The sequence below is a fragment of the Rhipicephalus sanguineus genome, chromosome 5 (assembly GCF_013339695.2).
Source record: "Rhipicephalus sanguineus isolate Rsan-2018 chromosome 5, BIME_Rsan_1.4, whole genome shotgun sequence".
NCBI lineage: Eukaryota > Metazoa > Arthropoda > Arachnida > Ixodida > Ixodidae > Rhipicephalus > Rhipicephalus sanguineus.
In genome coordinates, this window is record NC_051180.1 from 8,395,200 (window position 1) to 8,422,424 (window position 27,225).

The 27,225-nt window shown below is 42.6% G+C and overlaps 2 protein-coding genes across 2 annotated transcripts in view; both read right to left on the reverse strand.

The window, feature by feature from the left end:
• Positions 1-1,157, reverse strand: part of LOC119393089 (rho guanine nucleotide exchange factor 11-like) — a 180,554-nt gene extending 179,397 nt beyond the window's left edge. The window contains exon 1 of the mRNA XM_037659911.2: positions 1,039-1,157. The gene's annotated coding sequence lies outside the window, so the exon portion shown is untranslated. The remainder of the gene's footprint in view (positions 1-1,038) is intronic.
• Positions 1,158-1,521: 364 nt separating this feature from the next.
• Positions 1,522-27,225, reverse strand: part of LOC125758528 (rho guanine nucleotide exchange factor 11-like) — a 44,888-nt gene continuing 19,184 nt past the window's right edge. Inside the window, 7 exon segments of the mRNA XM_049415852.1 lie at positions 1,522-1,551; positions 1,624-1,704; positions 3,048-3,269; positions 3,271-3,317; positions 5,083-5,187; positions 9,332-9,411; positions 16,890-16,988. Of these exon segments, the coding sequence (XP_049271809.1) occupies positions 1,522-1,551; positions 1,624-1,704; positions 3,048-3,269; positions 3,271-3,317; positions 5,083-5,187; positions 9,332-9,411; positions 16,890-16,988 (664 nt within the window).

Consider the following 27,225-nt stretch of genomic DNA (forward strand, 5'->3'; position numbering starts at 1 on the left):
TTGGGTTAGTGCTTGAGTGCAATCTTTTCGATGTCCGTTCTTCATGTTGTCGTTGGACAAACTTCCCGCGACAACATGCTGAACCGCAGGCTAGGCCTAATCAGCGTTGTTGGTTGCTTTTCGGTAGCCGGTCGCGGCGATAAAAGTTGCGGTTTGGCGCGGAATCAACGAAAACTTTTTGCGTGGCTGCACTTGAAGGAAGGGAATCATATCGTTAATGAAACCGAGGCATGGGTCGGCACATGCAACTCTCGAATGGTGGTTTCCAGGGATTCGACTGCAATGTCTTGGACATCGCGCTGTGCGCGCCCGTGAATCGAAACGATCGGTACTGCTCAGCACGTGAAATTTCGGTCGCGATTCGACACGGTTTCTGTGTAATGCGCATACTCGCGGTGGCCTGAAACGTAGTCGGCGAATTTCCGCGATGGCACTTTGTTTTGTTTCACTTTTTTCCCCCGTGTCATTTCGTTGGCAATGCGGGTCTTGGCGGTTAATTTTGAACATTCGGAGATTTAAGTGGTTGTAAGCGCCCAAATCGCATATGTCGATTATCGGACACGCGAGCTACATGCTCAACACGTTTTTGCGCAAGTGCAGCCTTTGAAGAAGGTTGTTTTGGTTATAGTGCCGTAACGCTTATAGTGCGGATATTCGCGACTCTGGTGACTTACGTTATAAGCGGTCTATACTGTATCGCGGGAAGCAGACACTGTACGTTCTGTCGCCATTTCGACCACTGCGTTGACTGCGTACCCCGGACCCTGTAATAGTCTGAAATGCTCTTTGGCGTCGCCACTGCACGCTATCGGGCGGTCGTGCCAGAGTGCCAGGATCTTTTTCCGCTTGGGCAATATTTGCTGTGGCACTCTATTTCTTTGCTGGCGGCGATGGCGTACGCTAGGAGATGCAAATTTGTACCTGTTGTTTACTGCACACTACCGTTTAGTGCGTAGTTATGCCGCGTTCCCGGCAGGTACGTATTAACGAGGTTTCACTGTATTCTCAACTGCAATGCATTAAGCAGGCCCACTAACCCCATGGACTGGGTCCAAGAGCGTGCGAGAGGTTCTCCAACGAAGCCGAGCTCGCCAGTGGTCCCGACCGGGGACGCCCCGCCGTTGTCGCTGAGGTGCTACGTGGAAGGAAACTTGAGCGCAGCCATCGGGCCCTTCCGTGCTCCGACGGCCTCTGTGGCCGAGACGCTGACGGTGGAGCGGCAGCAGTGGCCTCCTGGTTGGAGCCCCGCGGGCCGACAGCTGGTTCTCCAGGTGGGAGAGGCGCTTGCGGGCACTCTGCATCTCCGCATGACTTTCTCAGACGACGTCTTGCCATACTCGTGGCAGCAGTTGCTGTGATGGGGACACCGATGCAGCAACCATGAGAAGGAGAAGCCATTGCTCTATTCCATTGCAAAAGTCGCACTACGTATCTGCATTATGTTTTGTTAATTTCTGTTTTCCTCATCCAGGGGACATTTTATGATTGTGCTGACTATATCTAAGTGGACGAGAGTCTGCGTCACGCCCCGCTGTCGACCAGTCGTCGTGCCTGAGTAGCAACCCATGCTGCAAGTATTAATGCTGCCCTGCTTAGTCCACGAGGAATGAGCACAGCACTCACCATCAGGTATGACTGCTCTTTTTCCAGCATCTTCTTGATTGTCAGGTACGAGATGTTTGTGCATTGCTGTTGCTTCTCAGGCTGCCAAAAGAGAAATACCTCATTTGTCAGTGCTGGCACACAACACATGAAACACAATGGGTTCTTTCTAAGCTTGTGCAAGTAGTATATCTACATTTTCACATCTTCAATTGAATAGCGAGTCATTTGGATCTGCCTTAATTCAAATATCAGTGTTAAAAATTTTTTTTGAAGCGCTCGAATGAACATAATTTGAAAGCATAGACAATTGCCAGTTTCCTCTAGTAATGGAAATTATATTCACATAGCTTAGAGCCAAGAAAAGTGAAGACAAATCACAACAATGACAGATTTATTTAGTCAAAGCCAGTTGACTTAACCCCTCCACCACCCCAATTATGCCCAGATACATCTTGAAGTAAAGGCGAAAAAACAAGAATGGAGAAAATTCAAGAAGACAGTAGAACACGCTCTTGCTCCTTTTAGCGTGTCGTCCCTTCTTCTTCATTCCTCTCCATTTCATTTTTTCACACTTACTTCAAAATGCAAGTTCATCAACTCGCCCAAATGTCCCTGTTAGTTCTACCCATATACCTTTGGGTCCTCAATCAGCAACTGCATTTTTGTCCAGACATGTAGTATAACGCTGGAATGAACGTGCCACAAACAAGCTTTCAAACTTTGATCACAACAAAGCCAGTTGTGTAAGGCCCCCTTGCTCAATAAATACTATTTATTTTGGGACTAAGACAGTTACTGGAAGTTGTAGGCAAAAGAAAATTATTGTCCTCTCCGTTTAGTGCTCAAAAAAAAAAAACACTTAGAATGTTACACTGAAACGTACACTGAACAATCAGAATGTCTCTTTCCCAATCACATTTTCTCATGTATATGCTTTTCTAAATGCATTGGCACTGCGAGAAAGCAAAACCGAAACTGGAATTGAAGTCAGCTGGAAGCTGCCGTAACATAAACGTGCAGAAGCCCCGTCTCCACTGCCAAGATTAGCTGTCCCCAAGTAAAGTGAAGAGACTGATGGGCTTCAAGAGATGCCATATTTTAGGGTTGGCATATTATATTATCCCCACCAGAGTACAAAAGCTTTCGCTGCATACCAACCCTATGTAGCAACTGTGGCTAGAAATTGAGCCTTGCTCTCAGTAGCAGGATCTCATAGCCACTGAGCCAACAACGTGTGCTTAAATAAAGGTTGACTACATATTCTTTAACAAAACATTTGCTGCATCCTTAGCTGATGAACGCAGCCATTTTACACGACAAGGCTTGAAAATGTGTGCCATCATTTGATCACAAGAAATGCCCAATTCTCTGAACACGAATGTATCAGATGCAAGACGGGAAGAGAGAAAAACATACATCAACCGGGCTGGGGCCAGTGATACGTTTCTGAAGAATGCTTTGAAACTAGCGGCTGGCTGGCTGGGTGGCGAGGCTGCAGGTGCTGTGCTGGTGGTTCCACCCCCAGCAGTGTTGTTTTGGTCGCTCACCACCCACACCAGAGGAAAGGGCGGTCCGAGCAGGGTGAGTGCCACGTGCGCTCCCGACTTGATAAGGTGAACTACGTCTTGGTGGTTGGACTGTGTCACTAACGTCCCATTGACTTTTGATGATACGGTCACCTTGGTGGACACCTGCCCGTGCCGCTGCCCCACCTGAACCACAAGTGCACATGCTAGAGCGCAAGGTTCCTTTTACATGTGACAGATTCTGTCATGCAGTAAAGTCATTAATGTTAAGACAATAATAGCATGGTCTGTACAGCGTCAGTGTGCAAGATCTGATACCACATATAACTGTGGCTGAGACAAAATATTGTATGTGTGTCTTTGTGTGGATCCAGTTAACTTTCTGATAACAGCGATTAATGTTGGTGAAAGCATTGATGGACGCCAACCAAGGTGAAAAATCTTTACGGACGTTTCGGCTCCCACAGGAAGAGAAAACACAGCAGCCATTGTGAACAAGGCTCCCCAGTGTGAGAGCCAAAACATCCATAAATATTTTTCACCTTGGTCGGCGTCCAGCAATGTTTTCACCAATGCTTCATCCCGACGAGATGAGACTCATCAGACCCTCAACTTTAACAGTGATAATGCTGAAGCATGCAAGCGTGTAATTAATAATTTAGCTAAAAAAAACAGTGGGAGTGGCTGTGTTTGTCATTTTTTCCACAATTTTAAACAATACTGAGGTGCGGTATCTTCAAGCACCATTGCAATGAATGCTAGAAAAGGAGAAAAAGGAAGCATGTTGAGCTTTATAATAATTATTAGGGTTTTAGGTCCCAAAATCACGATAAAATTATGAGGGACGCCGTAGTGGAGGGCTCTGGAATGATCGACCACCTGGGGTTCTTTAACACCAGACTCGCTGGCTGAGCATGTCTATGGAAAAATAGTGCCATGGTGTGCGTGTGTGCAGCATCCCAAGCAAGCAAGCCTCACTCTCTAGTGCATATAGAACGGCGTTGCCTTACACCAAGATGCTAGTGTTAGGTGCCCCTGAGTGGTTGTCAAAACGCCTGGTTTAGCCAGCATTAGTCAGTCATGCACCATAAATATACTGACCAATCTGGCCAGTAGTGTCGAAAAGATAAATTGCACCCAACGTAACAAAAGATAAAAGGTGCCAATGCGCGTGCACACGCAACCTGTCACAGACCCCACCTGCCGAGCCCTACTGTCACAATGCTAAATGCTAACATGAACTTAAAGCAAGCCTTTTGTCGCAAGGCAATATCATTCTAGAAACGTTAGGGGGTGACGCTTGCTTGCTAGGGAAACCGCGCACGCACAGACCATGGCTGTGTTGTTCCATCAGTGTGCTCCACCGGCAAGTGGCTGCACATGCGGCATTCCAAATTATTTTGTGATCATTTTGAACAGAATAAACCGCGCGAAAGACACGAACGAGCAAGCAATGACAAACCCGTCCTGTTTTGCATCAGTGAACCTTTGCTAGCCCTATCACAGGCAGAAGTATCATACTTAAAGGACGGTTTGCACATTGTTCATGATTAGTCAGCCACTTATTTGGTGTTTGCCTCTTTTTGTTACCTCGTAAAAATCAGATGGTTTTATGTTATTGTGCTTTCCCAGTTTCTATTTATTCTGTTTGATAGAAATAAAATTTTAGTTGTGAGTCAGTGCCTGCATTTGTCGTTCCTGGCTCATCCTCATTTTTCGTGCTGTTTATTCGCGCTAATGAATCCTATGTTATCAGGCGGCTTGTCCCATTCCACTAACTTTCTGGGAAAAAGAGACACGTGCAAGACATGTGCTATATATACATTACAAGCACAGCTAACCATAGTAGTCCAAAGATAGTAAACATGCACACACTGGTTGGCCGACTGATCAAGCACAATCAATATGAATGGATGAAGAACAGTCAAACAAGGTAGTGAAGGGAACCCACCTGGCTTGACAGACTGCACAAAAACAGGGTTATCGCCTGAGACAGTCAGACCATAGCCCTTCTCATCCCGCCGCACGATCAGGCACCGTTGCACCAGCAGAACACCTGCACACACACACAGGAATCCAGGAGAGTATTGTTTTGACATGTTTTTGCAGCTACATTGCACTGATGTCAGCGCATAGAGCTCACCTCTATAATATCAGCCACAAATGCAGCCTAACGTATATTTTAACTTAGTTCTGAAGTTCGTGCAAGCACAGAATCGGAAAGTGAAGCACCTACCGATGTAATCATCATGAGGGCACCCTTTGTAAATAACGTACATCAAGAGTTTTCGTTGGGTTACCGGAGGCAACACAAGAAGCGACACCTGGTGATGCAGAACCCAACCAGAGACCAACAAACCTAACACTGCAGCAACTTGCCCGCTTAGCGACTCTGTGTAAAGCATTGACATTGAGATCAATACTCACAGTATTTTCATTATTTTTTTCTGACATACACTGATGCAACTGAAAAAAAAAAACTTTCTTATATATCGTAGGTGGACAAAACACCACAAGATGTCGCTACTGGCTCCACTGCTGCCGTCAACAACTCCAGTAACTGGGCATCTGCAAACAAATCTACGGAAAAACCTACCCTAACACCGTGGGACGAACTAGAGCTTGCTGCTGCTAGGATTGTTATGCAAAGGGGACGGATTACTGCTTTGGCACTCTCCATCACACAATGTCATCCGCAATGGCATGTGTGATCAGTAGAGGCTGGATTTTTAGGCATTAAAAAAGCTCGTTTTAGGTGCCAGAAATAGGCAGGCAAAACAACGTCTTAGGCTTACAAAATCGTAAATACGGGCACAATAAATTTTCACATGAATGCAAATAATGTCAAACGAAGACGTGCGCGACCTCTATCTATGACAGGAAAACAAAAATCTTATTGCTTAAGATGGCACAAAGGCACCAGCAGTTCAACATAGACGTACAATTGTGCTTTGTCCCGCACTGCTCCCAGAACACGGTCTCTCCCGTGTTCTGCACGGTGAGTCAACTGTCCACTGCTGAATCAACACACTTCTGAGTGTCTTTTCATGAGAAAGGTAGAGCAGGAGCAGAGAGCCAGTTCGCAAAAGATCAGAAGAGAGGGATACCTCCTATTGATTGGGTCGAATCCAGTAGAGCCAATTTCGCCCCTAAAGTGAACCACTGGCGTAGCCAGGCAGGGAGGGGGGCTTCGGGGGGTTCAACCCCCCCCCCCCCCCCCCAGAACTTTTCAATTTTGCATGTGTGTATATACATGCACACATACAAATGCACGCACGAACATACATAAAGTATGCTTGAACCCCTCCTCCCTTCCGAAAAGATTTCTGGCTATGCTACTGCAGTGAACACCTTACCAAAGTAAATTACAAACAAAACAAAATCCCGTGCACATAACATTTTTTTTTCATTTTCTTGCTTTTCATTCTCCTTTCTACTGTGTTCACATGACAGAACAGAAAGGGAAATCGTAGAAGCATACCATATCCACCCGGTGATGAGTGTATCAGTGTACCTTCTATCACACTTTATGGCAAGGAAGTCGCCTTCCTAGAAGGTTATCTGTAAGCTTCCTTTCCTTGGCGTAGCTGTTTTGTTGCTGTTGTCCTTGTTACTAGGGCTGAGCGGGTTATTTTTAATTACTTCGCTTTCCACTGTTTTTCTGACGCAGCTCCTTGTTGTTTAAGCATTGTTAATGACCTATTGTTGGTTTTCTTATCATTTTTGACGCAACTCTTATGTGTCCAAGTTTTGTTTTTGATTTTTATGCCGTTGTCAAAACTGTTTCTTTTACTTACACGACTCTTGGGTAAGAATTTTTTTAGTTCCGTTCACCACATGCGCAGAGTCTCTAGCCCACAAAAAGCATGTTTTTCCTGAATGGTGGGGTATTTTGTTTCCACCTTGTTAGGATGGTTCGTTGATGGCCTGTTTAGTCTAGATGGCGCTTGCTTCCTTAAGGGTTTTGATGTTAAGGCTTGGTGATTGTGCATGCATCTTTCTAGGTTTATTTTTTAATGCAAGTGTTTCATGGTCTTTAACTTGGACGTTTTCTATCCCCTTTGAGCGGTAGGAAGCTGATTCAGCATTGGTGCACGGCCATGAAGTGGCTTTTTGGAGAGGTCTTGGCACTTTTGTTATCGGGTGGATGATTGACAAATTTTATAGCTCTTGCTGGTTGCTGGTATAAATTTTTCATGTTTGCTCAATAAACCTCAGTTGAAAGTTGAGCGCCTGTCCTGTGTGCCTCTTGTCTATGCTCCCGTTCCGTAGCGCTCGTTTGTTCCACATCAAGTATGAACCAACTTGCCCAAACAAGTCTTGCTAACACCACTGGACCTAACGCTAACGCATTTCAGTTTAACGAAATTAGTGCAGATCGCGTTTCAGTTCTACAAACATATTGTGTGACACCATCCAATTCCTATCACGTCATATTGATAAAAAATTGTCTGAAAGACTAGGTACAGACAGCGCTTTGGCATTTTGAGAACTACGTCACCTGTGGCTCTCTTGTTGAGACATTCGCCACTCTGCCTACAGAAGTAATTGCAGCGAGCGTCCTACACTGCCCAGCAGAGTGTTGTCCCAGAACAGGTTTATGATGGCTTGAACACAGTGACTCAATTCACGACCTCTGCAGTCCTAAGTGCGCAAGTACAGCAAAAGATTACTGCATTCTTCAAAACATGCTAAATAAGCAGAAATTCATATTCAAATAAGCAGCATTGCCAATAAAAGGGTTCAAATTTCATTTCAACAACTGATGTTTTCTTTAGCTCAGGATAACAAGTTGCAACATAGCTATTTCAGTTCAGTGAACTTTCACTTCAACAAACTTTTCCCTGGGGTCCCTTGAAGTTCGTTCAAGTGAAGTTTCCCTGTATTTAAAACAGCGTTTCCTGTGTGGTCTCCTAAAACTACCTGTGGATGCCCACAATAGCGATTGCTGGACACATTGGCAATGCCATGCTGGGAAAAGTGAAAAACAAGAAGCACATAGGCTTTTAGAAGGCACGGTTACTTTTTGTGAAACACTGAAATTATTACCTCAATAGTCATCTTCACTGTACACCCATACCCATAAGCTGCTCATTGCTCATTATGTTTGTTTGTGTGTGTGTGCGTGTGTACATGCGGCTGTGAGGATGCGCTTCCTACATGTGTGGTCTCTGCAGTCTGTTAGTGCCGCTGCCAAGATCTGAGCCTTTTGCTCAATGGTCCAGCCAGCATATGACAGTAAGAAATGTCTACACTAGTGTTGTGATAATGCTGGGGCAGTGACCCTTACACCACTCTCAATATGTGATAATAATAATAATAATGTCTGTGGTTTTATGTGCCAAAACTGCGATATGATTATCAGGTGCATGTATATATACACATGATTATGAGGTATAGTACACGGGCCTTTAGCATTTCGCCTCCACCGAAATGCACCACAGCTAGGATTGAATCCGCAACTTGAAGGGTGCAGCCAAGCACTGTGACTTCTTCGGCTTACTGGGAGCGCGGTACACACAACAGACGAAGGAAGAACCACAAAACACGAGCGCTCACAAACACGAGCCGAAGAAGTATGAATTACCAACTAGCCCACCTTTCAATACTTTTGCAAGCACTGTGACCACTGTACGACCGAGGCGGACACCACTCTCAATACGTGATCAATACACAGAGGATGCATTTGAGGAGCCATTAGTGCACCATTCCAATTGTCTGCATGAATGCAACGCCACTTTTCAACACAAGTTAACTGGAATAAGATGCTACTCTAGGATGCAAAAAAGTTTGGAGAAGCACATAAAATACAATTATAAGGACTGCATTATGTATACGAGCAAAATAGCTCCCCCTGCATGGGTCTTGTGATTGTACACTGGTTGATACTGTTCGACCAACAAGTGAAGTCACACGTAATTTACACACCACTTTCTGGGCACAATTAAGAAACAGTAATTCTTCATTTACCAAATTAAATGAGGTTCATTTTCGTCAATGTAACACACAGCCTTCTACTTCGCACCACTGTTAGAAGACATGCCCTGGGAAAAGAGACCAACCAAAGGTATCTACATTCTGCCTATCGGTCTCGACTGCCATATCGGTCTCAACCACAATGTGTGAACATTCTGTGCTTCCTTTTAGATGCTTGGGAAAGATGGCAAATGATGCCTGTGGCACAACACCCCCCTCCTCACCTTGGGTGTCGTATCCATCAGCAGTGTGGGGTAGCTCCTCCCGTTTCGGCAGTGCATCACCCTTGCTGAAGCTGCCCAGCCTGCATTCACACCAGAAACACATACTTAATGAAACCAATTTTAGTCACTTGAGCATTAAAGGAACACCGACACAAAAATTTCGTCTCTCGACTTTTTCTTTGAAACACAAAGGGGGGGGGGGGGTGTCTAATGTGGTTATGGTAGTCAAATATCACGGAGTTGTTTATGACTCCTGCTCATGCCATATTTATTTAAAGGGGCCATCTAAAACTTTTCAAGCCCCATTTTTTACCTGCGGATAATGCAAACTAATAATTAAAAATACCTTCAACATAGCAAAAGCATCAACATCAAAATATTTAGCGTTTTCAACATGCAAATAGTTCACTACACAAATTAGCGTGTACTGGCGCTCACCAGAACCATTTCTGACAGAAAGGACGTTGTCGAGCGTTCACCTGTAACTGCTCAAGAACAAAGTTACAGTTCACATCTAAGAGGACAGACTTTTGGGCTAGTCCTGTCCTCTTTCTGTGGTCCCTGTCTTATCAGCGCTATGGCTTCAATGAAAGTTACAGTTAATCACATTACTGCCACAAAATCATCCTTGAGATTTGTTTTGTTTGCTGCACTTTTTACATAAAGGCACACAGATATGGTCATAAGAAAGAACTCTGAAACTACAAAACACTGTATGCGCACTGGCTGCCGTGGCGTCAGAACGTACAGAAATGCACACACGAGGTGCGTCTCTATGTGAAGGCTCCTCTTGTTGCCTGTGTACTCTCATGAGCAGCCTCACATTAAAAAATTTTGAATAACTAACCGAATAATGCATATTCAAAATACCAGATATTCTTCAAATACTTTTTGAATAGTTAAGGCTGAAATTTGGGCTAGTTGGTTTTGACATAAATACATAATATAGCGAAACAAAACAAGGACACACAGGACGACCGCTAGACTTCAACTTTTGCATCTTGCTCTGTCCTTGTTTTGTTCCGCTATATTATGTATTTAACTTTTTGAATAGCCAGCACCAATGGGAAAAGCCCAAAAGAACAAAATGTTGGAACAATGAGGGATCACTTTTATCGCTTTATTTATTCAATTACCAAGATGTGTGCAGCCCACATGTTTTAGAGACTGTTGACGCTGTGTTGATCACCGGGGGAAGGTGATTTTTGCCTTAAGCTCTAGCGCAGCAACATGTCCTCAGTTCACTGCCATCATCATGAGATTTATGATAATGTCACTTCATGAAACACTGTTTAATTTTTGTGTGTCAGTTTCATGTAAAAGCTGGTAACAAAGTACCATCTAGAATACTGAAGTAAATGCTGCATTTAAACTTGCTTACACAATATCTTGAATGCTCTAGTCACTGCTGCATGCAAGCTTACCTTAGTTTACATAATGGTAGCATTTTTGTCAGTTAAAGTAATGTTCCTTTGTTATTGTTAAAAAGTTTGTGAATATCTGTTTAATAAAACTGTATGGAATTCTAGTACTGTTTTGAAAACGGCTGGCTATTATTTGAAAACTATTCTAATAGTATTTGATTTCTATTTGTATTCGATTTGGTTCCAAAATTAACTATTCGCACACCCCTACTTGTTTTTTACGTGCTGTACACTAGTTTTATCCAAGAGGTGAATGTTTCCCACTTCAGTGAATTGTTTTTGCCTCGGGTGTTTCCTCGGGTTGTGGCACTATTTTGCTTGTTACTATGATAACAGCATAATTGGTACACTGGATGGAACAGGCAACCATGGGGCTTAAACATGCACTAAGCAGATGTTTGAAGCTCTGCCACTGGCAGTGTGGTGTTACGTAGTGAGCGAGAGAAATTGAGACACGAGACCCTGTGAAATATGAATTGAGGGAAGCACTTTCTTTCTTTGTGCTTTGAATTTTATTTGCTGAATGACATCAGACTGCACATACCTATGAGTGCCGTTCGTGCTGTACTTATTGTCCATCCTTCAGTCTACGGAATCCGCAAATAAAAAATGCAGGTTTGTAAAGTGTTAGAGAGCCCATTTATTACAAGTTCTTTAATAAGAAATTCCCTTGTGGCCTCGTCACAGAAAGACTGTGCCACAGGGCACTACTGAAATCACTCTCCCAATTGTGCTTCTCTTGTAAACTGAAGCTTTTTCCTTTCGCCACATGGACTCCACTTTCCCCAGTGCAATCATAGTGCACACAAGTGGTTTTCAAACACCACATCAGGTTCAGTGACAATACACTGATTTAAGACGGGTTGCACTAACAGGTAGCATGCCCTCTGAGAAAATGAGGCTGTAATAACCCTGACTATGGTTATCTGAAAGGTGAATGTGAGACTAACGTTTTCATGTCTGTGCTCCATTAAGCATCGAGCAAGCTTTACAAAAGTCTGACCTCATAGTGCATCTAGTGCACAGATTAAATGCAACGAAAAGGTGTGAAACAGAATAAGCACTCACGAAGCAGGCATACTTGCAACATGCAGCACACATGTTACAACTTTAAAGCAATATGAAGTCAATACCTTGCACAGCCTCCTTTAGCATCACAACAACCAGGACTATAACTGTATATAGTAACTCTGGCTACAATAATTTTTGGCTGGCACTGAAATTTCAAGGGTGGCTCATTATATGATATACCACAGTACACTGCCTCCATCCCAAACAGTGAGAGCCTTCTCAAACAAAGAAAAGAGGCCATGATTATCTGCCTTCTTATTGGTCAACATGTAGCGTTAGTAGCAGTCACTGCACTGCACGGAAATGCAAGACAGAGGAGCTGTGCAAATCTGCTTCTATGTAACAGCCTGTATGTGTTCCGATTCCAGTTTTTCCTGTTACTGCCAAAAAACAACCAGCTGTGAGGACACAGCATGTCACTCTTGTCAATAACATTGAAGCAATACCTTAAAAACCAAAGTTAATTGGAACCTGACAGCAGCAATTGAAATCAAAGCCCAATGGTAATCTGAATGCACGTGACTGGCTACTTGCATGTTACTAAGAGCAGTAAGCAAAAACACTGTCTTGTGTTCCTTTCAAACGATTTGACTTTTCATCATGACTTTTTCATCAAATTAGTTTAAAATGTGAGTTTCACCTGCAATATGAAGTGCAATGAACAGCAGCGGCAGCCACAAAAAAATATAACAATATTAAATAAAGGATGTATAGGCAATGGTTCAAGCGAATGCTTACATTTTATCACCTAATTGTAGTGTAGACAACATCAATTGATATGCATCAGTGAGTGCTGTACAATTTGAACATTGTGCTGTGATTAGCTTGCAAGCTATGCAAACAGAGTTATTGCATCAAGAACTGTGCAAGAGCTAGCAAATAGTAATCTTAATTCTCACTGAATTATACACAGAAATGACATCAAAGTGTGTCATCATTTTCTTGCATACTTATGCATTTGCACTCTTACCATCCATTATGGCTGCATAAGACTCAGTTGTTTCAACCAAACCTTCATGTTATAACTACAGCAATATGCTACAAAAAAAGGAAAAGAAGGAATGTTTGTGGCTAACTATTATGTAAAAAAAAAATACATTTTCATTAAGCAATTATATTTTAAAAGAAAATGAAACATTTATGGTATAAAAGAAAACGTGGTTGCAAAAGTGTGTTTTTGAAATCAACACGAGACTTTAAAAACAAAGTCGCTGAGCTCTAGTGACTAACAAGAGTGGCATGCTCTGCACAGGGCAGCCTTACGTGCTCTTTCAAATCAACATGGCCTCGTTTTCAGTTTCTGGAGCCTGTTTAGGTTCTTATGCTTCTTGCTATCGGAATCTGATGCATTCTCTCAAATCTGGGGACCATGTCACTTTTTCAAGCAACGTGCAATAAGTACTCGTTTTGAAGTCCAATTAGTAACACTGTAAAAGCTGCTGAGAAGATATTTCTATGTATGCCCAAAGATGCTGCATAAATTTATGCCAATAAGTGTTTCATAATTTTTTTGTCACTACTGAGCAGCTACTGCAACACTATTACAAACCATACTGCAAGTGGGTGTTACAAACCCAGAATTTTAAATAAGTGACTTAAAGGGGCCTTGCAGCACATTTCCAAGTAATCATCGAATTGCTTTATTAAAGGAGCTTATTGCCTCACGAATCAACCACCGTAAAAATTTTTAGAATCCATCAAGCATGAGCGGAGTTAGACATTTGTCGCACGTTGTAATTGCTTTCTCTCTTCTCTTGTCCCAACGAGCACACTGGAAGCTAAGCAGGGAGGGATGGCACGAGGGAAAGAAGTTACGTCACACATGCGGCATGACCTTGAGCACTTTTTCTTTTCTTTTTTTTATTTGAACGCGTAACTTACTTTCAGTGTGATCATGCACGCGTGCGCAGGCACGTGGCAGCCTCCCGCAGCGGTCACAGTAACTATGCAGCTCACGATGCTTAAATCAGCCAATGGCCGTGAATTTGGGTATATGGCATCATTTGTCAAGAGAAGAGGGAACGATTTCTAGCTCACTTAAAGAATTAATTCTAAATTCCAGCCCACATGCTGCACTTTAATATTTGGCTCGCTTGTTCTCAGGAGCCTCTACTACCGATCGGCAGCGTTTTCTAACCATGTTGAAAAAGTGTTGCAGGGCCCCTTTAAATCAAGCAATCCAAGCTGTTTGCTGTCAATTTTATATGCGCAGCGCAGCCTAACATAAACTGTTTTAAGCTATCCTCTTGTTGGGCCGGCTCCATCTGGCCATCCCAGATTTCAAACCAACAACGACCACTGTACGAAATAGTAAACATTTCTGGATGAACACCTAAGCCATACAACACACCAAGAAAGAAAAACAACACCACCACCAAAGTCTTCTTTATTTTACAGTGTTTTGCCAGATACTCTACAAAATAGCATGCACAGACAACCATGAACCCTTTCCAGCAAATAAAGCACAAGCATCCATATGGGTGTGTGTGGAGTGCCATGCTACGTACAAGCACTACCAGGACTAATATATATATATATATATATATATATATACACACGCGCACACACACGTTCCAGTGCACAAAAGGAATGAGTGCGAAAGAAGCAAAAGCAGATGATGCGGGTGATGTGCACCAGAACTACAGATGGCCATGCACTCTATCCCTGACCAGCCCATCTGCAGCATCAAAGATACCATCCACCACTGCTTCAAGAACACAGCGCGGCACATTATACACAATGCCACCTCTACAAGGCTACATCTCTCAAACAAATCATAGGGGAGCATCAAACATTTCGTTTCCCTTTTATCAAGTCTTCACACACATGCAGTTTCATAACACACTAAAGTACTGCAGGTCATCATAAAGATAGCTTTCAATATAATACCCACCTCCAATTCTCTTTTTCATCATTGAAACAGTGTGGTAATCAACACCAGAAGTAGTTGTGTGCTAAGTATGTACTATCAAACTTTAGGAAGGTAGGATTGCTAACCCCCAAGGAAGCCAATTACATGTTTCTGAAAACAAAAATTATATATATATATATATATATATATATATATATATATATATATATATATATATATATATATATATATATATATATAGTCCTCTTATATTCTGGAATCATTAGTATAGGTCAACCTATACATTTAAACAAAATTAAGTTTTCAACATGGCAAACCTTTAATTACCATCACCTGTTGGCAGCATTCACAGTGGTGGCTGTTGACAGTTCTTTAAGTGACAAATAGTATTAGTTTTCTTAATGCTGTTCTTTCTTAAATCTTTCTTTTCTTAGTTTCCATTTGCAACAAATAAACAAAACACAATGAACAAGCCGCACTAGAGTTGTTTAAAGAATGACAGCACAAGGGAAGAGCAATTGGCATTATGGATATAAGTTAAGCACAAAATTTGCATGAATGTCACTATGGCAAAAGCAGATACATAGTACAACAAGAATTGAGAATTATATTGACAATTATTACAGATCTGCCCTTACGCTACACACCTGTGAAGACATGATATAGGCTACCAAAACAGACTGCAAGCACTACTATGGTAACCAAGTACAACATGCAGCATTTGATAACTATTTCCACTAGCAGGCAATTAACAAAACATAGACTGTGATGTCACTTTCACCGGAATGAGGTACAATGTTACAAAGGAACAGTTGAGAAATTGTTAGAATGCTCAGCAACTTCCAGCAGCCAATCCTTGTTCAAAGTGTGCCTAATGATTCTTCTGTCTAAAAGATCATGCCTTCACTCAATATTAGTCACAAAGCTGTGTTTTAATTTCTACACAAAGTGACCAGACTCATCTGTAATTATCATTTTCTACTTGTGACATGTTGTAGTGTGCCTTTATTTCTTTTTCCTTTTTTCTTCGCCTTTTCCCTTTGAGTAGAGATGGGTACATTGCCCCACTTCTCTTTCTTCCCTTGTGGTGCTCATATATTTTTACATGAATAATACCAACAAGAAAGACCTCCCCTTTTCACAAGTGCTCACAGAGATGCAGACCCATGTCCACCAATTCATGTACATAGCTGCAAACAATTCACGCTTTCATTCTACGTAAAGTGTGGGACAACAAATGAGAATGTCACATTCCTTGTTTAGCATCCCAATGCTGACTGCGCAATGCTAAAGAAAACAATAAAAGAGTGGGGCTGGACTTTCTTATAACGTAATATTAGTACATGTAAAGAAGAAATCTTCAGCTAACAGTTCTAAAAAAGCGAATGTATTGTGATTAGAGTACGTGTGAAATCACGGAGAGTTCAGTCAAGAGTTTTTAGACACTGGAGATATTTAAAATAATACAATACCATCAAGATAGAAGCCACAGGTCAATGCAATACTAATGAGTTCTCCCTGGTAATATGACTCTGCTACCCATTCAATAAAATATACATGCTAAGTGATTCTCCAAGTTACATTACTTATGCATATGTAAAGGAGACTGTCAACCTAAAAGCACTTATCATAAATGACAGTATCGCTGCTAGCCAATGTTCCTAAAGATTGCTCTACTTTAGGACCCACTGTGGCACACTCCTGCAACCAAACATTACCAGACAATATAATGAAACATTACTGCCTCAAGCACTATAACCACCACAAACACTCAGAGGTCGTTGGCAACTGTTTTCACGCAGCTTCCAAGAGATCCATGTAGTCACAGGATTAATACCATTATGTTTATATTTGGTACTGAGTCACATGCTGTTCCTGATAACAAAATAAAAAGCTAAGCCCACAAGGACATGACTATAAAACATGCAAGACAATTAGTAAGAAGCAGCACAAGGGGCCTTTTAGGTCAACAGCCATATGTGCACCAAAGCTGGCATGACAGAGCAGAGCTTACAAGCATGTAATAAACTGAATGTGAAGCAAGCAACTGCTGCATTCGCCACTAGTGCCATTTGAGCAGCAACATGCAAGCTTTGACTAGAGTGCTAAAGCAACCTTATTTTCCGATGCCAACACATACACATATACATAAGAAAAAAATGCAGCAAACGGTGGGAGGAGCGGTCCTTACCGCACTGCATCTGTGTGCGCAGTGGATCCAGTTATCGATTTGTTTTTCATGCGTGTGCGAGCGCCTGAGTTGTGCCTGTGAGTGGACCGGGTGTGGCACCTAGACAAAACACAAGCGCGAGCGGTCACACAAGTAGACTGCCACAGCCTTTAACACCGTTTGACACCCACCAAGTTCGAGCTGTCATGCAGGACAACATGCTCAGAGCTGGCGAATGTGTGTGCGTCACATGACATGGAACAGACATTTCGACGGCCAAGTTGGACCTATTTTAGGCATAAACACACAACTTTGGAAGCTGGTTACAATAAGCAAAGAGTCATGATCAGTTGAGAACATGCTGAAAGCTCCAGATCAATAAACACACTTTATAAGTTAGGTGCAGAACATATCTATATAGGGGATACATTACACGGCCAATGAAAGAAAGTAAACAAGAGTTTGTCAATTGAAGAATACAGAGAAACCTCTGCTTTTACTTTTGCTTTTTGTCAACATGAAACTCAATATTGGATTAACTGTAGAAAACAGCGCTAAAAGACGGGACGAAGAAAGGACACAAACCACAGCACCGTGGTTTGTGTCCTTTCTTCGTCCCGTCTTTTAGCGCTGTTTTCTACAGTTAATCATGAACCAACCAGCCCAAATGCGTACCTTATTTCAATATTGGAGAGTAATTTTAATTCATGGAAGTACGGTACCTGATGGGGCGAGTTTGTTCATCTGCATCTTTACACACAGCACAAACAAAACAACAAGGACACTAGAAGGAGAACGTTGCAACACAAGCGCTGCCTCACAACTGAAGGTTTTATTCTCACAAAAATATAGAACTCGCACAAGCGTGCACCAACACTCCTGGCCCTCCATCGACCATAGCACAGAAAACGAGAAACATGTACCTAAGAAATAGTTTTGCTTTACTGTGCAATGCAAGCGACGCCATGCTGACCCATCTATCAAAATACTTGGTGACTAATGTAAATGTTGTACCTTTCTAGACTTGTGTAATTGTTAATCCCCTCTATCTAATGTACATGTTTCCTGTTTTCTGCACTGTGGTTGATGGAAGGCCAGAGGCTTTGGTGTAAGCTTGTGTGCGTTTTTCTATATATATGTTGTTTTGCAGCAGAGCTGTTATGGTCAAGGTTTGCCGTGTGTCATAGATAGAAAATTATCATCATCATGAACTGGCATGCACTGTCATCACCGTCTTCTTCATCGCCTTCTACTTCTGCTTCGCTACCAGAACACATGTGCCGATTGGTCCAGCTTGGGATGCAATGACTGATGGGTGAGAGAATGAGTACAGAGAGAGAGAAAAAAGATACAAAAAAAGAGAAAGAAAGATGGAGAAAGAGAAATTCTTGGCTAAAAAGATTTCTTGGTGAGGCGAGGTTCAAACCCGTGTTCCCCACGATCCGAAGGCAAGCACCGTAACCACTAGGCTATCCAGGCACGCCAGCAGAGCATAGTATAGCCTTTTATAGTATAGTATAGCAAGGATGTGGGAAAGGAAAGTGAGGGTGAGCAGGAGAGAGAGGAGAACAAGTACAGAGAGAGCAAGAAATAAGAAAGAGATACAAAGAGAAATAGAAAGGGAAGAAAGTGAGAAAAAGAAAGCCAGAGAAAGAAATCGACAGAAAGATAGAAAGACACAGACACAAAAAAAGAAGAAAAAAAGAGAGCAAGCATAGCCATGCATAGTATAGAATAGCAAGGGGTGGAAAAGAGAGGTGAGAGGGCAAAAGCTTAGCCAAGCCAAGACCAGCTAGGTGCCCACCAGCTCTGCTGTGGCCTTGCGCGACTTAGCGCAAGCTGCACTAATTTTTTTGCGACAACGAAACGTTCAGTCGCAGGTACGCACTCATGTTGAGTCGTTGCTCTAGTGTCCTTGGTGTTTTGTTCACGCTGTGTGTAAAGATTTAATTCATAAGCACATTCCTGTGCTGTTTCCCCTAAAGCTGTCCTTACAAGGAGAGGTTCCCTGAAGCCAGCTGCATTGCAGATTGTCAGGCGAAATGCTGCCACATTCAGTGCTGAATGAGTCATGGTCTAACATTTCGTTGCCATTTCCCATTATTTTGCAAGTCATGACATCTTCATGACCCATTCATGTCCCAGTCAATGAATCTGCGCATCCCAAAGCATTTCCAGGGCTTTGTGAGACATGCTGCTGTTGCAGGCACCAGCTTCAATGAAATGTTAAAAAGCAAGAACAAATGTAAATAACACCGTTAAGATCACTGAATCAGATTCCACATTACAACTTACAAAAACTGTCTGCACAAATAGTGCTTCAGAAAAAAAAGATTATGACGCTCATTTTATTTTTAAATGTTTCATACTTACCAAGTTTACTGACTTTCTGTCTTTCTAAATGATGTTACATCACCAGCCATGTATCCACATTCAGTGTTAAGCAGGCAAAAGATAACTGCTCCCTTGAAACTTTTTTTACTAATAAACAATGGGGTCTGACTCTGCACAATAAAATTGAAGATCACCAGCCATGTATCACATATTCAAGCTTTAGAGCCACAGTAAGTTCAGCTACTTGCTAGGGATTCATCATAAAAAGGGTATCACACAAGCAGGCATTTGTGCTGTCTGCTCCTCTTTTCCTGTGTACGGTGTCAGCACACCCACCCTGTTTCACGGAAAATCCACACAATCCTTCACTGCTGAGCTAATAAAGAGTCCCTTAAAGTTTTTTTTTACGAATGATTAGTACAATATTACTAGTGGCTATAACACACTATGGCAATTCTAGTGCTGAGTGGGGTAGATATATCATTTCACAAAAGGCCTGCACGGAACACGCAGCACAGTCACAACGAAAGCTGGACGAGCGGCCCTTCTAGAATGGAATGGAAAAACTTTATTTAGGTTCTTCGGGGCACGAACTAGCACGTAGCGGGCCGCTACGATGGGCTCTAGAAAGGCAGCGTGGTGGTGAGGCTAAGCAGCCTTTCTAGAGCCTGTTGTAAATGCTCTTGGGAATACCACTATGCCATTATTCATCACTGTGCAGAGAAGCGAGGTACCCGTTACACATATGTGAGGCATTATGTCCACTTTGTTGATGCTGTGACTGATGACTAAGAATTATGGCTGAGCCCTTAGTAATGGGTTGGAAGCTTTAAAGCACCCACTCATTACACGATTCCCATTGTGTGAAGCTGCATTGTTATTTTATTATGCTACCATGCTATATTACATTCCTTAAAAACGATTCCTTGCCTGTTATGACGCCTGTATAGGATCTTTTTACGAAGGATTTTCAAGCAAAGGCATGGATCTGTGGCGGCGTACTTGACTGCCATGAAGGGGGCCTGGGTTCAAGTCCCACTCCATTTCTGGATTTTTTTTTTCTAGTTGTGCACGATAGCAGTTATGGACGGCGGCGGCGGGCAGCTACGCCACCAATATCGGCTGTTGTTGTGATCTCATGACACCATTTTCGAAGGTGAGTTTACGCTGCCATACAAATCTTCTGTATACAGAGAGAGCTCTGAGCAAGTGTGAAGCCCCACAAGTGCTGATATTTTACTTTGATATTTAAGTCAATTTTACCATGGCACACCTACCGACATCAACACTAGCTTGATGCCAGGCTACAGTACTAATTCTTGTGACTCACACAGCTGTCTGGCTAGTTCTGATGACATCAAGTACCAAAACTTCCAAAATCGCCGCTTCTGCATCACCAATGGAGCCAAAGTGTGGAGCGGTTGTCGAAACGTCCCAATGTCTTGCACAAGCTCATAGCATGTTGTGACGTCAGGGTACAGTAGGAACTGAAACTAGCTTTTAAAAACATACTGTAGTAATTACTTTTTAAGGGTGCACTCACACTTAGTAGTACATTTTCTAGGCTCTTGAGGGCTTGGCCTTTTATTGATGCAAAAAAATGACAATTGAAAATTTTCATGTCAGTACCCCTTTAAAACTGCAGTTTTATTTTTCCTTTTCTTTAGAAAGGAGGAAGTTGATGATGACTACCTTAAATTTAATGAAGCTTTCATGATTTCTAAAAAATGGGTATGCCATAAATTGTTGTGGACTACAACGTTCCCATCTAAACAACTGCCCTCAAGTCAATGATTCAAAAGTTAATTAACATGTTCTTGTTACTTACTCATTTAAATGTGACTTTGGCTGCAGCAAAGTATTTCATCATGGACATAGAGTTCGTGTATGAAAATGACCAGAGCCTGACTATCATAGGCATCTATAAAAACTACCTTCTAGAAAAAAAACCACCCCATTGGGTAAGGTTGCACTTTCTTTCATTTCCTTTTCTGGTAATCAACCTCCTAGTGAAAGTACTTACTAAAACATTGGTTTGAAAGAAATATGTTTAAACTGATTTAGTACTTCTCTTTCGCTGAACTAAAGCTGCTGAACTTGCCCTGCAGTCTAACTCTTTCCTTACCACGGGGAAATTGGCCTATTTTTGTATGTTGCAACTAGGAATTTTCTGTGCCGTTGCTACTAGGTTTACAGTGCCATGCAATACATCAAAATAAAGACAAATGAACGTACTTTTGAATGCTGTTTATCTTAAAACAATAGAAAAAACTTATTTGGCCAAGAAAATTCCTATACAAAAAAAAAATCAAAATTTTTCAAAAAAATTTTTAGGAAGGAAGCCACATCTCCAACAAAACATTTTTTTGAGAAATTCCGAAATATACAAAATGTTTATTAATCACAGGGCAACATTATTTAGAGAAATGGCTAAAATCGATAAAGCTGTCTTTGAGTTACAAAAAAATTACTTGATGCATAGCGAAATAGTGAAGTTCTGAGTTGGTCCTAGCCAAGATTTTTTTTTTCAAGAAATAAAATTTTACAGCACAATATTACATACCAAAATGCAAGTACTAAATGTAGAGTTTGAAAGGTACATTCGACGAAAGAAATGGCAGATATAAATATATAACAAAAATTGACAAACACAAATAATTAAGTACGTTCACAACAAACGTCATAATATTAGACTTATATCTTCAGAGTAAAAAATTATGGAAAAATTATGAGAGATGCAAAATATTTAAAACAGCGTAGTGGAGTAGGAGTGAAAAAACGAAAGTTTTAGCTCAAGAACTTCTCGAGCTATAAATTGTTCACTCAAGGAGATCAGTGTGCCAGGCACCAAAACAGTTCGTTCGCCGTTCGTTTCGGGATCCGAAACATGCAGCGTGGCCAGGAGCGCGGTAAAACGCTGCCTTGCCATGATTTTTGGCGGAAGAAGTCCCGAAAGCAATTTAGTCGTACTCCAGTACAAATTTAGACGCGGAAGTTCTAATATCCCCATGTACATCGAGAGTCCAATAAACTTCACCATCTCCTCTGGCGTCACCTCCTTCCACGATCCGTCTTTCTCACTGTATCTCGGCTTTTCAAGTATGTGGGCCCACGCATACTTGAAAAGCATACCTCCGCCGTGAAGAAGAGGCGGAAAAAATCCAGCGCTCTCGTCAGCCGATGCGAGTTACTGCGGAGCGTCATGTCGAGGTCGATACCCAGATGCGCGCGTCCCTCTGGGGTCGGAAGTCCACGCGTCTTTGTGCTGGAGGCACCACGACATGCCCAAGTGAAGTAGACACGCTAAAGATAATAATAATAATATGTGGGACACATACAGAGCAAGTCAGCCGGCTCCAGAACACTACAAACAAAAGCGAAAGTGAAAACGAAACTTGCTCGCGACTAACAGCTGACGTTTCCGGCTGATCTGGTGAAATTTCTTCATCGGAGCTGAAATCCGACGTCACCACATCGTTGTCTGATTCATCACTGCTCGAGAAGTCTAAAAGATTGCTCGTCGAAGCGCCGGCATCGAGCGAAATTGCTTTTTTCCGAGCGCGCGTCGTTTCGGATGTCAACACCATCGCGCGGCTCACGTGCGCTTCAACCTTTGAACGCGGGCGCCCTTTAATAATCGCCGCCTCGCGGTAAAAATGCGAACCGTGCAGAAACAGCAATTCTAGTGTGTGTACAATCGTCTAGATGGCGCTTCATGTCGAAGCGCACGGCGGTTGTTGAAAAATAGCAGCGTGAAATCATCGTTCACCGGTGAACGATGCCTAGTGGCGTGGTAAGGAAAGAGCTAAACTACACAGCAAATCAATGCAATGTTTGTGTTAGAGAAAACTGCAAGTCTGTAATGTCATCATCGTTGTCAGCTTATTTCATGTCTACTGCTGGACGGAGGTCTCTCTTAATTATGTTTGCATTGCGCAAGCTGATTCCATTCTATGCCTTTCTTAATTTCGTCACACCACCTGACCTTTTGCTGTCCTCAACCACACTTCCCCGTTCTTGATATCCATTACATCGCTCTTAATTGTGTTGAATATGTTAAGCTAAGTATTGTTTTTTTTTTTTTTTGAAGTGTCGCTTCAGAAAATAAACTGCGTAGAGATGTGTACTCATATACATGGGCACTCGGTGAAGCCTTTTCTTTTGCTGAGATCTTGATTCTCATACGAGTGTTTCCACCATGATGCATTACATGTTTAGTTCCACTAAAAATGTACAGCAATGGTCTGCTTAAGTTCCAACGCAGACAAGAATATTCTACACTGTGTCAGCCAATGAATGGTAACTACATATGCTTTTTCAATCTAACTTTTAACTAACTCTATTAACCTTTCTGTCGTCAGGGCGGTTAATGGCGTTCCAACTAAAAAGTTTATGTTTCTAACTTACAGGTGGATATTAAAGGGGCCCTGCAACACTTTTTCAACATGGTCAGAAAACGCTGCTGATCGGTAGTCGAGGCTCCTGAGAACACGCGAGTCAAACATTATAGCGCACCACGTGGCCTTCAATTTACAACTAATTCACAAAGTCAGCAAGAAATCGCTCCCTCTTCTCTCAACAAATGATGCCCAAATGATCGCGCATATACCCAATTGCACGTCCATTAGCTGATTTGAGCATCGTGAGCTGCATTGTTACCGCGGCCACCGCGAAACACCGCCATGTGCCCACGTGCACGCTGCGATCACACTCAAAGTAAGCCGCGCATTCGAAGAAAAATAAGAGAAGAAAGTGCTCAAGGTCGTGATGTGGGTGTAATGTAACTTCTTTCCCCCTTCCCATCCCTCTCTGTTTAGCTTCCAACGCACTCGTCAGAACGAGAGAAGAGAGAAAGCAATTACAGCGTGCGACAAATCTCTGTGACACCACTCGTACTTGACAGATTCTAAAAATTTTTGCGGCGATCGATTCGTGAGGCAATAAACTCCTTTAATAAAGCCATTCGATGGTTACTTGGAGAAGTGTTGCAGGGCTCCTTTAAGTAATGACTACCAGGGCAGCACCTTGTAAAAATGGCATATAGTAACACACAACCCATATATCCCCTTGAGGTGCCAATTATGATGGACTACTGGCAAATGTGTCAAACTTAACATTATTCCAAGACACTTGATATTATATTTCAAGAACAAGAACTAATATGTTTCATTAAAGTTTCAGTAATTAATGGTAATTAATATGTAATTAAGGATCTATTTATTCTGCAGTTAGTCAAGTTCCATTTTGTCATTTAAAAAAAATCTAAGGCTCAAAAATGCATGAGTAATTTGCTTTTCATTGTATTCATTTCAAGCAAATAAAAAAAAAAACAGCAGATCCCACGCAATGTGGGAATCAACGTAATGCGAAGCAGCCAGTAAAGAGTTGCATACATAGTCTTGTTTGTCACTGAGGCAAATGAATGAAAAGAAGATGACTCTTAAGGGCTCGTTTTCTTTGTTAGACACAATATTAACGAGAACTAACAGACAATAACGCCAAGGAAAGTATAGGGGGTGTTATCTGTAGTATTTAGAATATAAATGTGAAGAAAGTAAAGTGGACGAAAAGATAACCTGCCGCCGGCAGGAACCGAACCTGCGACCTTCGAATAACGCGTCCGATGCTCTACCACTGAGCTACGGCGGCGGTCATCCCCTCGTCCACTTTATGGGGTATATATGTGCATTTAAACCTTGGAGTGTTAGTCAGCGCCAGTCGCAGCCATGGCGGCGATTGTGGAACACTCTTTTTCTGCCTTTCTGGCGTCACGTAGCACGTGATCTTTTTACGAGCAGGCAGCTGACCAATAATCCCTCGCATACTACCTGAAGGCATCAAGTCTGCCAGAGCGAGACCCTTGCTATGAATGAAAAGAAGATGACTCTTAAGGGCTCGTTTTCTTTGTTAGACACAATATTAACGAGAACTAACAGACAATAACGCCAAGGAAAGTATAGGGGGTGTTATCTGTAGTATTTAGAATATAAATGTGAAGAAAGTAAAGTGGACGAAAAGATAACCTGCCGCCGGCAGGAACCGAACCTGCGACCTTCGAATAACGCGTCCGATGCTCTACCACTGAGCTACGGCGGCGGTCATCCCCTCGTCCACTTTATGGGGTATATATGTGCATTTAAACCTTGGAGTGTTAGTCAGCGCCAGTCGCAGCCATGGCGGCGATTGTGGAACACTCTTTTTCTGCCTTTCTGGCGTCACGTAGCACGTGATCTTTTTACGAGCAGGCAGCTGACCAATAATCCCTCGCATACTACCTGAAGGCATCAAGTCTGCCAGAGCGAGACCCTTGCTATGAATGAAAAGAAGATGACTCTTAAGGGCTCGTTTTCTTTGTTAGACACAATATTAACGAGAACTAACAGACAATAACGCCAAGGAAAGTATAGGGGGTGTTATCTGTAGTATTTAGAATATAAATGTGAAGAAAGTAAAGTGGACGAAAAGATAACCTGCCGCCGGCAGGAACCGAACCTGCGACCTTCGAATAACGCGTCCGATGCTCTACCACTGAGCTACGGCGGCGGTCATCCCCTCGTCCACTTTATGGGGTATATATGTGCATTTAAACCTTGGAGTGTTAGTCAGCGCCAGTCGCAGCCATGGCGGCGATTGTGGAACACTCTTTTTCTGCCTTTCTGGCGTCACGTAGCACGTGATCTTTTTACGAGCAGGCAGCTGACCAATAATCCCTCGCATACTACCTGAAGGCATCAAGTCTGCCAGAGCGAGACCCTTGCTATGAATGAAAAGAAGATGACTCTTAAGGGCTCGTTTTCTTTGTTAGACACAATATTAACGAGAACTAACAGACAATAACGCCAAGGAAAGTATAGGGGGTGTTATCTGTAGTATTTAGAATATAAATGTGAAGAAAGTAAAGTGGACGAAAAGATAACCTGCCGCCGGCAGGAACCGAACCTGCGACCTTCGAATAACGCGTCCGATGCTCTACCACTGAGCTACGGCGGCGGTCATCCCCTCGTCCACTTTATGGGGTATATATGTGCATTTAAACCTTGGAGTGTTAGTCAGCGCCAGTCGCAGCCATGGCGGCGATTGTGGAACACTCTTTTTCTGCCTTTCTGGCGTCACGTAGCACGTGATCTTTTTACGAGCAGGCAGCTGACCAATAATCCCTCGCATACTACCTGAAGGCATCAAGTCTGCCAGAGCGAGACCCTTGCTATGAATGAAAAGAAGATGACTCTTAAGGGCTCGTTTTCTTTGTTAGACACAATATTAACGAGAACTAACAGACAATAACGCCAAGGAAAGTATAGGGGGTGTTATCTGTAGTATTTAGAATATAAATGTGAAGAAAGTAAAGTGGACGAAAAGATAACCTGCCGCCGGCAGGAACCGAACCTGCGACCTTCGAATAACGCGTCCGATGCTCTACCACTGAGCTACGGCGGCGGTCATCCCCTCGTCCACTTTATGGGGTATATATGTGCATTTAAACCTTGGAGTGTTAGTCAGCGCCAGTCGCAGCCATGGCGGCGATTGTGGAACACTCTTTTTCTGCCTTTCTGGCGTCACGTAGCACGTGATCTTTTTACGAGCAGGCAGCTGACCAATAATCCCTCGCATACTACCTGAAGGCATCAAGTCTGCCAGAGCGAGACCCTTGCTATGAATGAAAAGAAGATGACTCTTAAGGGCTCGTTTTCTTTGTTAGACACAATATTAACGAGAACTAACAGACAATAACGCCAAGGAAAGTATAGGGGGTGTTATCTGTAGTATTTAGAATATAAATGTGAAGAAAGTAAAGTGGACGAAAAGATAACCTGCCGCCGGCAGGAACCGAACCTGCGACCTTCGAATAACGCGTCCGATGCTCTACCACTGAGCTACGGCGGCGGTCATCCCCTCGTCCACTTTATGGGGTATATATGTGCATTTAAACCTTGGAGTGTTAGTCAGCGCCAGTCGCAGCCATGGCGGCGATTGTGGAACACTCTTTTTCTGCCTTTCTGGCGTCACGTAGCACGTGATCTTT